The sequence below is a fragment of the Culex pipiens genome, chromosome 3 (genome assembly GCF_016801865.2).
Source record: "Culex pipiens pallens isolate TS chromosome 3, TS_CPP_V2, whole genome shotgun sequence".
NCBI classification, from domain to species: domain Eukaryota; kingdom Metazoa; phylum Arthropoda; class Insecta; order Diptera; family Culicidae; genus Culex; species Culex pipiens.
Window position 1 is genome coordinate 145,964,645 of NC_068939.1, and position 14,051 is coordinate 145,978,695.

At 37.6% G+C, this 14,051-nt stretch overlaps 1 protein-coding gene across 1 annotated transcript; it reads right to left on the minus strand.

Moving 5' to 3' along the window:
* Positions 1–7,758: 7,758 nt before the first annotated feature.
* On the minus strand, positions 7,759–10,681 carry LOC120419117 (uncharacterized). Its single transcript, XM_052710496.1, has 2 exons — positions 10,330–10,681; positions 7,759–10,273 (listed from the first exon to the last, which is right to left on the minus strand). The coding sequence occupies exons 1-2, from the start codon at positions 10,384–10,386 to the stop codon at positions 9,956–9,958; spliced, it is 375 nt and encodes a 124-aa protein (XP_052566456.1). The 5' UTR covers positions 10,387–10,681; the 3' UTR covers positions 7,759–9,955.
* Positions 10,682–14,051: the final 3,370 nt, after the last annotated feature.

Genomic DNA, 14,051 nt, shown 5'->3' on the forward strand with positions numbered 1-14,051 from the left:
ATTCATGCCATTTCAATAACAAATACTGTTAAAATAACAGAAATTGTTATGGATTCTTCTTGAAAAATCCATTTTTGCATAAGGGTTAAAAAACAGTTTATGTTATCATAACAAAATTTGTTATTGGTCTGATATTGATTGAAAGCCAAAACAACTTTGGAATAACATTTTTTGTTATGGAAGAATACCGACAACTGTTATTGGGATGATCGGATTAGTTGTTAAAATAACAAAAAATAATAACAAAGATTTGTTCGAAGAATAACTTAAAATGTTATTGCTCTGTTATTACAATAAACGGAACGGTCATGATCGACGACGAGCAACTTTTTCTTTTTCGTAAAATCGCTATATTTTGTCATGTTTATAAGAAACCCCCTAATGCTCGGGGCAAGACAGTGAAAAAACCAGAACAAACGAGAGTTACTCCGGGAGCAAACGGGAGGAATCGAGAGAAATGAGAGAAACCATGCTATTCTCTTTAGAAATGTCAATTTTGACATTAATGACATTTCTTTCCTAATGTTTTTTTTTTCAAGCTGTCTCTGGTTGTCGGAAAAGCGAGGTTAGGTTGAACGCAAAATTGATAGTGTTTTTTCTTCACAAGGGACGTGGCTGCCTGTGCGGATGCCAAATTTTAATAATCTGTGCCACGATAACGGAACCACCCGGAATGGCGGAAGCGGTCGCCGGAAATGCTTACATGTCCGCCGTCACCGTGTCCAGCTCGGAGTTACTGGAAATGTTCGTTAGAATGGGCCCGTATCGTGCGACTCATGTTTGCGATGATCCGGAATCACGCGCCCTGCATCGTGCTAAGCGACGGAACGATGCCGTCAGTTGTGTAGTGGAAAATATGAGCAGCTAGATGGATGGATTTAATTCAACTAAAACACTGTGGATTTGGCAACCACCAGTCGGAGGGACAATCTGAACAAGGCGTGTTGCGTCTCGGTCGTTTTAATTAAAAAATCTTCTTGCCAGCGGACATTGATACACGCAGTACTTTCAAACGGTCCGACTCCACGCTGAACTTGTCTGGCCCCACTTTGGGAAACACTGCCCTAGGCAGACTCGTCTCAAAGAAACTCACACATCACAATCGAAGCCAAGGACGATCTTAGGAAAATCCCCCGTATCTTAGCGTAATGCCAGGTCAACTTCTACGTTCCTCAGCCGGGCGATGCAATGCTCGCAAAGCCCAAAACCGAGAAAAATAAAAACGCAAAAAGAAAGTTGTTTTATTGTGTAAGGTAACTTTAACATCAAGGAAGAAACTAGCCGGATATCCAATCAGTAGCCCGTGGCACAGCTTGGTGAACTTCGCCGGTACTCCGGCATCTTGAATAGACGTATCCAGTTTGAAATGGCCACTAGGTGGCCAATGGTGTTAGAAATGACAGCTTCCATGTATTTGAATATGCGAGCTCAGGAAAACTCAATTTTTAAGCAATAAATTGATTATGTATGATAAAAGTATTGATTGATTAGGTGCACAAAATGTGCCTAGAATATTATTAAAATAAAAACTGTTCGAAAAATTTGAAATTGAGATAAGTACACCATTCGATTCAGCAGGAATTTTGGGCACCAAAAATATATAGTTTTCATATGTTAAGTATTTTATTTTAGAAGAAAATTAACAAAAAGTATGAAAATCAAGACATTTTGTATGGGAGCTGTCAAATCTCTCACCATCAAAAAGCAGCGTTGAGCTTTCGCTGGATTTGTCTATATCACCACCAGCTAGTGGATGATCTAGTCGATCTTTTCTGGGTAAACTGGTCAACCGTAATCTCTTGATTTTCCAGCACCTTGTCCAAATTTGTCTCATACGTCCGCGCAACTTTTTCGCATTTCCTCCTTGTCCATCGAGTCCACACAGAAAAAAATTGTGTAAATTTGGAAGCTTTAATTTTGGAAGGTTGAATATTACTCCTTTTATGATGTAATTTTACCTCAATTAAGACTGAAAAAGTGACATTACACCAGAAAAGTGGTAAAAATACACATTTTCAGAAGTAAAATTACACATTTTTCTGACATAAAAGATGTACCCCTTCCCAGGTGTAATATTACCATGATTTTTTTTTTCTGTGCATTACAAGATCGGAACTCAAGTTGATCTCCTCCAAGCTCCTGCTGCTAATGCCATCAGCACTCAGCAGTTCTCACACCAATCCCAGCTCGGTACTAACGGTCAAATCGTCTAGCTGAGAACTGGACCGTGATGAGCTTCCGGCGAATACATTTCCGCTACTACTTCCTTTCCGACACGGCGATGAGAAACAAGTGGCCACGGCTGACGTTGTGGTAATCTTCGCCACTGCCGGAACAAACGTGGTAAACCTGGCGGAGGAGACAAATTTTCACGCAAAACATTCACAAAACTCTTCACCTCAGCAGATCTTTACAAGGAATCTTACCTTTGCGCATATTCCACGCGAACACTCGATCGGAATGGCCTGGTCAAAATGGACCGCAAATTTCCCACGAGAACAAGGCTACTACACAAAACTTAATGATTTTTTCTCCTAATTTTCTACGGATCTAAAATTTCTGCGCGCAGCACAATCTGACAAATGTAAATAAACAAATCAAAATGTCATTTTTTCTCTTTTCTCTCAATGTTCCTCTCTTTTCTCTCAGAGAAACCTAGAGCAAACGGGAGGAATCGGGAGGAATGTAGAGCAACGAGAGCAACCAAGAAGAATGAGTTGGAAAACTGTCAAAAGCAAAATTTCAGAGCAAACGGGAGCAAAGCGGAGAAAACGGGAGGAACATGGAGAAATAAGAGGTACTCCCTTGCTCACTGTCTTGCCCCGAGCCCTAATGTTTATTATTTTGCCTTCCTCACTGAGGTAAGGCTATAATCCTGCTCTAAAAATGAACTTCGTATAAAAACGTCGTAGACCCACCTTCATGTATACATATCGACTCAGAATCGAAAACCGAGCAAATGTCTGTGTGTATGTGTGTGTGTATGTGTGTGTGTATGTGTGTGTGTATGTGTGTGTGTATGTATGTATGTGACCAACAAACTAGCTCATGTTTCTCGGCACTGGCTGAACCGATTTGACCCGAACTTGTTGCATTCGACTTGGTTTAGGGTCCCATAGATCGAGTTTTATACAGATTGAAGTTTCGATAAGTAGTTCAAAAGTTATGTATAAAAATGTGTTTTGACATATATTTGGATCTCACTTAAATGTATGTAAACGAAGTTCGGATCTGCTATCCGACCCATCGTTAGTTAGGTTATCAAAAGACCTTTCCAACGAATCCAAAACATTGAAGATCTGGCAACCCTGTCTCGAGATATGGCCCCTTAAGTGATATTGATGTACTTTTTTGAAGCCGGATCTCACTTAAATGTATGTAAACTATGTCCGGGTCCATCTTCCGACCCATCGTTGGTTAGATTATCAAAAGACCTTTCCAACGAGTCTAAAACATTGAAGATCTGGCAACCCTGTCTCGAGATATGGCCCCTTAAGTGATATTGATGTACTTTTCTGAAGCCGGATCTCACTTAAATGTATGTAAACTATGTCCGGATCCACCATCCGACCTATTGTTGGTTAGGTTATCAAAAGACCTTTCCAATGAGTCCAAAACATTGAAGATCTGGCAACCCTGTCTCGAGATATGGCCACTTAACATTCCAACGCCCAAGGCTCCAAAAAAGTTGGAACGGTAACTTCAACTCAATGGATCTCGGGCATAACTCAACCAATCAAGATGATTCTTCTTTCCAGTAATTTGTTAGGATGTCTAGATGATTCTAGAACTTTGCAGAACTTAATTTGATCAAATCTGTAATTTTTGCGACTAAAAACATCGTTCCAACTTTTTTTTTCGCGTACAAAAAAAATTCGCCAAAAATTCCGCGGAGGCAGTCGTTTTGAAAAAAGGTGGAACGATGTTTTCGGTCGCAGAAATTACAGATTTGATCAAATTAAGTTCTGCAAAGTTCTAGAATCATCTAGACATCCTAGCAAATCACTGGAAAGAAGAATCATCTTGATTGGTTGAGTTATGCCCGAGAACCAGCGAGTTGAAGTTACCGTTCCAACTTTTTTGGGAGGCTTGGGCGTCCGTGTAAGTTGGACATGCGTTGGGCGTTCCAGTGTTAAGTGATATTGATGTACTTTTTTGAAGCCGGATCTCACTTAAATGTATGTACACTATGTCCGGCTCCACTATCCGACCCGACGTTGGTTAGGTTATCAAAAGACCTTTCCAACGAGTCCAAAACATTGAAGATCTGTCTCGAGATATGGCCACTTAAGTGATATTGATGTACTTTTTTGAAGCCGGATCTCACTTAAATGTATGTAAACTATGTCCGGATCCACCATCCGACCCATTCTTGGTTAGGTTATCAAAAGACCTTTCCAACGAATCCAAAACATTGAAGATCTGGCAACCCTGTCTCGAGATATGGCCACTTAAGTGATATCGATGTACTTTTTGTAAGCCGGATCTAAAAAATAGATGAAACTTGTGTACAGCCATTGTTGTGAGGAAGGCTCCAACCACATAGGTGGATTAAGTTAGTTTTTTTGTAATTGTCTGCCCTATAACTTTGTAGAACATTGTTACACTCTAAAAAATAACCCTGCAATGTTAGAAAAAACACGAAATTTAAAAATGAAAATTTTTTCTCTAAATGAAAAAATGACCCTTCTGGGTCAATGTAGATTCGAAAAGAACATTAAATTTCCCTTAAAATAACATGTTCCAAAAAATTTCACGGTCGAATAACGGAAAATGGCAGAGTTTTTAAAACTTTTTTAGTGTTTTTCTCAATGAAAACAAGTTTTTTTTGGAATCCTGAGTACTCCATCAAATCGGGCGTTTAATTTAACTTAATAGTATCTTTGACACCAAATTTCTATCTCATCACCGTTTCAGGCTGCAAATTATTGAAAAACATCTCTTTTTTCGCATGCTCAAAAATGAAAGGGGTCGTACCGCCCCTCGGATTCGTGATCAGGGACAAAAGTTACCCCTTGAGACAAAGTTTCACGCAAATCGAAGAGGGGTCGGGGAAACTTTTCCCGATTTCGTGTGAGTTGGTAGAGAATTACAATGTTTTTTCAAAATGTTTTGCCATTTTATTTGTTATGATGTAAAACATCTTTCAAAATCAATTATTTTTAAGACAATTTTATGCAAATCGAACGAAGAACTACCCAATTGTGCCTGCTATATATAGCTCAAAGTATTGATAAAAATAAATTAAAAAACAAATAAGCCTTTATTAATGTTCCCAAAATCAGGAAAATCATAAATCTAAAATAAAAAAAAAATACTTGAATTCAATACTGTAGTTTTATGCGCAAATTCATTTTCTCAAAGTATTTTCCAACACTTTCCAACCACCACCACCATACCCGCCCAACTGCTTGCTCGGGCAATCTCCTATGGCGCCGTTACATATATGTACCGGCAATCTGCTTTTCAAACGACCTAGACGAGCAAAAAGTCCTTCACCGCGTTTGCCAATATAATATGTACCGATATCCCGAAGGAACGACGACGACGACGACGACAACGAAAGCGTCGTGCCGCGTCGGCGTTTGCGCCACAACACACCACGTGCTCTCAAATACCTACTTGGACGACGACGACGACGACTTCGGGGCTCCTGCTGATGCTGCCGCCGGCCTGCTGCATTAATATTGGTGCCGATGAATATGACGACATTGGCACGACGGCAAAAGTGAAAGCGAATTTTCCGCCTGCTGACGTCATTCGCTAGTGCGCCGTTTTTCGTGTGAATTTTCCGGCGATGGAACTTGCGTGTATTTGTGCCGTTAAAGATGAAAACATCAACAGGAGCACCGCTCTTAGTGACGTCAACGGGAGCAATGTGGTGTAAACGCCAGAGTACTTTGTATTTAATGTTATTTGAATGTATAGTTTTTTTCTTTGCTAATGTTTATGGAATAAGATAAATAACTTAATATAGCATGCATAATCGTAAATCGAAGGAGTTTTTCCATTCAATGTTGAAATGTTAAAAAAGAAACGGTAAATGACGAGCAGTTTAATATTAACCTCTTTTTTCTATTGTAAACCTGGAACCAACGTATGAAGGGGTCAGTTAAACGTCAGCCTTACATAGGTTGGTCCAAATTTCCACTTGTCTCCTAACCTAATAAGCCCTTAAAGCAAGCTAAAATGTCTGCTGCCAGGTTGCAACGGTCTACATTTTCTACGCCGTCACACTTTTCAGCCACTGCTTGAAAACCCCTTAACTTTCGCTGATCGTTGCCAGCAACTTCTTTCGCCCGTTTCATAAATCGCTCCTTGTCAAATCGGTGCCCGTTCGAAGTTCCCGTTTGCTCGAATAAACATGCGTAGAAACAATTTTGAGTGCGTGTCTTCGGTGTTTCAAATTTTGTTATGACTTTGACGTCCTCTTTGGATGGCCCCTCCTGATCGATACAGGCATGGAACGCTTCATCGTCGGACTAGAGGGAGAGAATGGATCAGGATCAGTTTGAACATAGTTTTAGCGAACTCACCATTGAATATGCTGAAGCAAAAATCGTGAATATTATGCAAGCCGAGAGAATATTCATTGTTAGTCCAACAAAAAAAAATATGTCAACAGTGACAGCTACTCTAATGCAATACTTGTGATATGTGATGTTATTGCAAACACATATATCCTCGCTGTCGTGGTAACTTGTCGCACGTGTATTTTAGGCCAAATTTGGTTAAGAACGCCATTTTGTGCAGCTCAGAATGCCTCACATTTAGTGCTTCACATACCCGCAAAATTCGATTTGAATCCTGAAATGTTCAATAAAACCGGAAAAAATCCGTGCATTTTTGTCATTTTTCATACGAAAAAAGTTTCAATCTTGTCGTGCTATCTTGACACACCCTGAACAATGATGTAAGTGCGACAAAGGGCAAAGGAATTTCAGGTCAGAACGCGTTTGACACATGTACGACTACCGTGAAAATTTGTAATCATAACAAAACAAAACGTGTTTGTTTTTGTTTGCATTGCGTGGTCTTGTTTTTGTTTATTCAAGGCCAAACGTTAAAACGCGTTTTTCTCGGAACGTCCAAAAGCGACGCGACAAGTTAGCACGACAGCGACGATATGTTATTGAGCAAGTAAATGATTTTAGACACTTTTCTTCAATAACAGTAATTCAAGTTATCCAGATTCATCTATTTAATAATGAACTTGATACATGTCATCACAGACAGGAGATTCTCAATATTAAATTATTTCCTGCTGAGCTTGGGTCATCCATGTTTACGCCACAGTTAGAATCGAAAAATTCAGAAAAAAAAAACAATAACAATGTACACTACGCCTTTAGAAACATTGACATTTGCTATATTGAGTGCCTTCTTCGAATATTTTCAAAAAAATGAATTAACGCTTTGATTCCCAAATTCTTTTAAGATTTTTTCAATTGTTCAATTGTTTAGAAGGTCATTTTGGGCAACTTTGGGCAGTCCTGACTATTATCCTAAGGCGTTGGAAATATTTCAAGTTGGATAATCGTAATCTAGTAATGGATAATCGTAATTCTAGTAATTTTCAATAATAAAAATAAAATTAGAAAAAATATAATTAAAAAAATTGTAGGTGGTTAAATGATTATTTTTTTATAAAATTTTTTCGAACTTAATTTATACATTTTATTGAACTAACAAAACCAACCCCAATTTCAAATTTATTTAATGTATGATAATAATCCATTTTGAAAAGACACCATTTTATTAAGACATTATTTAAACCTGTTGGTAACAGAGCCGGGACCGTGGTGTAGGGGTAAGCGTGGTTGCCTCTCACCCAGTCGGCCTGGGTTTGATCCCAGAAGGTTCCGGTGGCAAATTTTGAGACGAGATTTGTCTGATCACGCCTTCCGTCGGACAGGGAAGTAAATGTTGGTCCCGGTCTAACCTAAAGAGTTAGGTCGTTAGCTCAGTCCAGGTGTAGGAGTCGTCTCCCTGGGTCCTGCCTCGGTGGATTCGCTGGTAGGCAGTTGGACTAACAATCCAAAGGTCGTCAGTTCGAATCCCGGGGTGGATGGAAGCTAAGGTGTAAAAAGAGGTTTGCAATTGCCTCAACAATCAATCCTTCGGACACCTAGTTTCGAGTAGGAATCTCGCAATCGAGAACGCCAAGGCAATGCTGTAGAGCGAATAATTTGAATTTGATTTTGATTTGGTAACAGTCTTGCTTTTTTTTTCGTAAAAAGTTTGCACACTCTTTATGGATATTATTTTTCAACATAACTTTTTTTAAAGTACTGTTTGTAAAATATCTTTTGATAATTGACCTAATAAAGAATAAATCAATAATTGTAATGTTGGTTTTATGGTAAACATATCAAAACAATTTAACCTGTACTGTATATAAAAAACCCATCGCATTCTGGATTCTAGAAGAAATACTCCAAAATTAAGAGCAAAAAAGAATTCAGCAATGTAGGGAGATTTTAACAAAAAAAAATAAGAACGTACCCGAAACTAGAGCTAGATCTAGCTCATGCAAAGCAACTAGGCTATCCAAAGCAGCCTTTGAGAGTACATCAAATCGGAAAGGGCACTCAATAAGGACTACCGTAAACTGGGGTGACTTTGATAGCCCGGGGTGAAATTGATAGAAATTTGATTTGGCCACTAATTTTGATACATCCAATCCAACAGTCACATTTTTGCATATATGTTCGATAATAAGCTATCCCATAATGCTTACATATTCAAAATTCTCAAAAATGTTTAGATATTAATTTGACAGGCATTTTAAAAACCTATCAAAATCACCCCGGGCTATCAAAGTCACCCCAGTTTACGGTACCAAATATCCGATTTAGATGAGTTCAACTTTCACCATAACTACAAGGAAAATTTTTATGCTGGAAAAAATGTTGTAAGACCATTAATAACATATTGGTACATAAATTCGGATACTGCGCTGACATTACAAACATTGTGTAGTAGGGTAGAGTAGTCATCAATGAGACACGGGGAACAATGATAAAATGGCTGTCACAAGTCGTAGTTTCAACCAATAAGGCTCATATTTGGGGGAAAGGTGTGTCTACTGGATACACGTCTGCCATAATAGTGGCTTTGGTTATGGACGCTCCCTTGAAAAGTTATTCATAAATGTTTGATTCTGGGATGTAGAAGTAAATTATTGACAAAAAATACTTTTTCGCTCGTAGGCTGCCATTTACACCAAAACGAATATTTCTTCAAATTTCTTTCGACGTTCTACAGAGATTGAGTTGAGCTACAGTGTCCTTTCATTAGGTTTGGCCAAAATTTAGAATATACCCAGAATCCGAGACTGTCTCATTGTTCCCCACTCATTTCAGCCCATGGGTAACAATGAGACACTTCGATTTTTCTTCATTAAACTTTTCAAAATTTATGCAAATCTTTCAAAACATGAACTGAAAGTGATTTTTGCCATATCTATAGAGTTTTAACTTCATTTAACCAAACATACAATGTTATTTGGTATAAATATATGGATTTTACAAAATTTCAATCCTTTTTAGTATAACTTTTGTTAATTAAAGTTTCATGTTGGCAAAATTGCTTTAAAATGTTCAAGGCAAGTCACCTGCAATGGAACAAAACAAAAGAATGGTGTTTTACTAGAAAAGTATTGATTTTTGTAGAGTGTCTCATTGTTCCCCAGCTGTCTCATTGTTCCTGCCAAGTACGTCTACAATGAGACAGTTGAATAACTCTGGCTGTAGACGTCGGATCGATCTCATATTTTGGTCAATGTTAGAACACATGGAAAGAATGAAAATGCAACAAAAAGCTCATTAAAATATGCTGAGGAAAAAAATAGAAAAATCGTTGAAAGTTGAAAACCAAAAGTGTCTCATTGATGACTACCCTACCCTACTCACAAACTTCTAGTAAATTAAATTAAAATCTGCCACTTCTTTTTTCAACTCCGCTTCCGCCCACTGAGACACGCCACTATGTCAGCGGCCAACTCACAACGATCGTCATTTTCAACGCCATCGCATCGGTCCGCCATTCTCTGAACCGCCTTCTGATCAACGTTAGCCATTTTCCCAGCATTGGCCAAGAACGTTTCCTTATCGAACTGCTGCCCGTCCGAAGTTCCAGATTGCTCGAACATGCACGCGTACAGGCATTTTTGGATGTACGTTTGCGGTACGTTCAACTTTCTAACGACATCAGCATCCACTTTGGATGCTCCTTCCTTTTCGATGCAGGCTTGAAACGCGTTCTCCTCGGACTTAATGAGAGTTTTAGTTGGTAGATTTGGCATTAAGCTATATTGTTTAAACCTACCGTGGAATATGCCGAAGCGAATATCATCATAATTAGATAAAAACTTATGTTTTTCATTTAGAGTCAAGCAATACTGCAAACAACTTAATTCTGAGAAACTGACGAATAGAATGATTCTTTCAAATGATGACATGTTCTGAGCTAAAGTAAACAACTAATACATACATTATTTCAGTTCAGTTCCACCAATAACAGTAATTATAGTTATTTAGATAAGACTGTGGAATGTGGATTCATGTCGTTAGAACATCAGGTCAGTCATCATTTTTAAATATGTAGCCGTGAATTTTAATGACATGTTCATTTGTTTTTAAATGTTCCATCAATTAAAATTAACAACTTTGCGAAATACACTGCCACCCCTATTGACGGTATAAGACTACACTCAACCCCCGGTGGTTGGTCACTTTTTCGTTTGACACTTTTTTAGTTTGTACCCCGTTGGTTGGTCAAAGTCAAACTAAAAAGTGACGAACTGTCACTTTTTACACGGCGCTCACGCACACTACCAAAACAAAGGTTTGGTAGTGTGTGTGAACGTGAACTCCGTGTAAAAGGGGTGTCAAACTAAAACGTGACCCCGTTCGTTTGACAACAGATGGTGTCAAACTATCGGGGTTTAAGTGTATTATAAAAAAAATCATCAATTTTCAAAAAAGAGAATCAGCCCAAATAAAAAAAAATTCATGAAATATCTTATATGGACCGGGTTTTTGAAACATTATTGTATCCTTGGAACTCATTTGGGGTTCACAAGTTTTTTTTTAATATTTTAATACTATTTTTGAAACACATCAAAAATATAATTTTCATTCCATTATATCGTGATTTATCGATGCCTCTGTGCTCTCTTGTGCTAAGTTTACTGATTTTCCTATCTAGTTAGCACAGAGACATCGTTATGTTAGCCAACAAATAAGCAAAAGAAAATTCCAGTTTGGAATGCATTGGACAGGGACCATCCATAAACCACGTGGACTTTTGGGGGGGGGGGGGCGATTGTCCAAGATCCATACAATTTTTTTTTGTATGGACGATTGTCCACGAAGGGGGGGGGGGGGGTAACAGATTCACAAAAAAGTGTCCATGTGGTCCACGTGGATGGTCCCACATAGAAATTATCTCATATAAACCATAAGATGAAATTTTCAGCAGAGCTGATCAGTTCAAAAAGCACAGTTCATATACCGTAAAACGGGGTGACTTTGATAGCCGGGGTGACTTTGATAGGTTTGCGATTTTTCCGCAAAATGAAGAGTACAATTAAAATACGTAAGAAATGGTTCAGAAACATACTGACCGTGGTAGAGAAGTGTTCAAAGTACCTCATGAAGAACTTTTCATAAATTTTTGAAAAGTTTATAAAGTTAGTTAACTATAGTTAAGAAAATGTGGATGAAAGGCATTATTTTAAACTTCTCAAAGTGTCATGATTTTCTCAATGAACATGATTTTTAATCGAAAACGGAATGCATTTTCGGATTCTTTGGACAATTTTCCACTAGGAGAAGGTTAAATAAGTTTGTAAATAATAAATAATATGTGTTTTTGAAACACAATTAAAAAAAATCTCCAAATTTATAGGCAAATTCAGTTGAACAAATTTCATGTAAAATATGAAAACTTGTGATTCGTGCTTCGAATTCAGTTTAAAATGCAATATAAATCGATAATTTTATAAACAAAACTATTTTTAACAAATTTCAGGCAAAATCCCGACTTCTTAACAATTTTACCTAAAATTTATATGTATTTTGTTAAAAAGCTTATAAACTTAGTTAACTTAATATAAACATTGATTTTTTTTTACAAACTATATCAGCTACTTTAGTGATGGTACATTTAACGTACAAATAAAGTTTGAACATCTTAAATATGATTTTAACAAGAAAAACTATGACTATCAAAGTCACCCCGGAATTAAAACCATTAATTTTTAACGAAACTATTTTTCTAAACACTATTGAAAAAACTTTTTTTCCAAAATAGTGCATGGACTTTGTGTGGCCTACCCCAGTACATGTTTTAAAAAAATAATCTTGAGAAAAACCTTACCTGTTGGAAAATATTCTAAAAACAAATTGAAATCCTATCAAAGTCACCCCGGTTTACGGTAACTGAATTAAATCATTTAGTTTGAACATTGTTTTTTTTTAATTTAGTACCAAAGATTCAAAACAAATCAAACTCCCACGTAAATTATGGGAATTTCCGGGAGATGTTGTGCCGATTTCTTGGAGGAATTGAAGTAATTTTTGTTCCAAATGTGATGTGATGTGATAACCAACACGGCTTCAAGGATGACCTATGTAGCGGTTGCCTAGAATTACAGTGGCTCAGACTTAAAGGGAGCATCTTCAAATTACTGCCGTATGAAGGGCTAAAAGGGGGTGGTTGAACGCGAACAAGCAAAATCACTCACGGTGTCCTCAGGGGATGATAATCTCCTTCCGACGCACGGAGAGACCGTGCCCAAAAATTTTAACAATTAAAATTGTTGATTTTACTTTCGTAAATTTTAACAAACACGTACTTGTCACTGCCAATTTTCAGTTAAATTAATCAAAATTTAGTATTAATTTAATAACCTGTTTGTTGAAAATGCTAAAGGCAAAAAGCTAACAGATTTCCCGAACTCGAATGAACGTGCTCGACTGTTAGCTTTGGTTTTAGGAAAATCAAAAATTTTGTTGGTTGAACATAATTTACATTTGGTTGAATATTTAAAAGATAAACTTGGGTTTGTTTACGTCTGTCATTTGAAGTCAGGATTCGAACAAGAGCAGTCGATTTGTTGAGTTTGTGTTGTTAATTATGAAGTGAGAGGATGTGAAAGGTGAAAATTACACTATTTGGCTAATGTTGAAGTGGCACATCAAAGTGTTGCAACTGGGGAGGTAGAATTGGTGAGATCATTTTTGCCCGCGTGTAAACATTTCAGCGATCTGCAGTTCTCACCAACACATATAACGCTGGCCCGTCCCCGAGCAACACTCCAAAAAGAAGCATATGTTGGTGCTCTTTCACATACTTTTCATCAAGCGTCCATGGCGAGGTGGTAGCGTGTCGGAGCAATAACCAAGAAGTTGGTGGTTCAATCCTCGTTCTGATAAGGGTTTTTTTTTTGTGAAATACAACCAAAAAGCCGTCGGTAATGTCGATAATTGTCGGTAACGGGCAAAAATGTCATACCCCTATATCGCAAAAAATGCATGAGGACAGTTTTCATGCAGATTCTGATATACTTTCATGCCGCCATGCATCAAAATCATGCGACCGCCGTTTGGGTGTAGAGCAATAAATGTTTGTTGGTGGTTCCGTCACTGTAACCGAAACCTCAACATACCGACCACACCTCTCGATCAATTCAAAAAGTGACCGATAACCACCAAATAGCAAATAATAATAAAACTACTATCAAAAGAACAAACTTGATGAGTGCAAGAAGAAAAAAAGATAAAATAGAAACAAGATAAATAAACAAAAAAAGATAAATCAAACCAAATCCACTAAAATTAAAATAAAAATCTTAAAACACATACAGTTACAAAAAATTTCATAAAATTTCATGGATATTCTAGTATTTCCCACATATGCAGATCCTCAACTAACTAACTAACTTCAGACAGCCCACAATTTCAGCAGCCAACTCGCAACGATCATCATTCTCAATGCCATCGCATCGCTCTGCCTTTTATTTCAACACTTTACAAACGAACCTG

Excerpts from the sequence above, each read along its gene's own strand:
- LOC120419117 (XM_052710496.1), bottom strand. The coding sequence starts at position 10,386 with ATGAAAAACATAAGTTTTTATCTAATTATGATGATATTCGCTTCGGCA. Across the intron at positions 10,274-10,329 it reads TCGCTTCGGCATATTCCACG|TCCGAGGAGAACGCGTTTCA; the intron begins GTAGGTTTAAAC and ends ACTCTCATTAAG.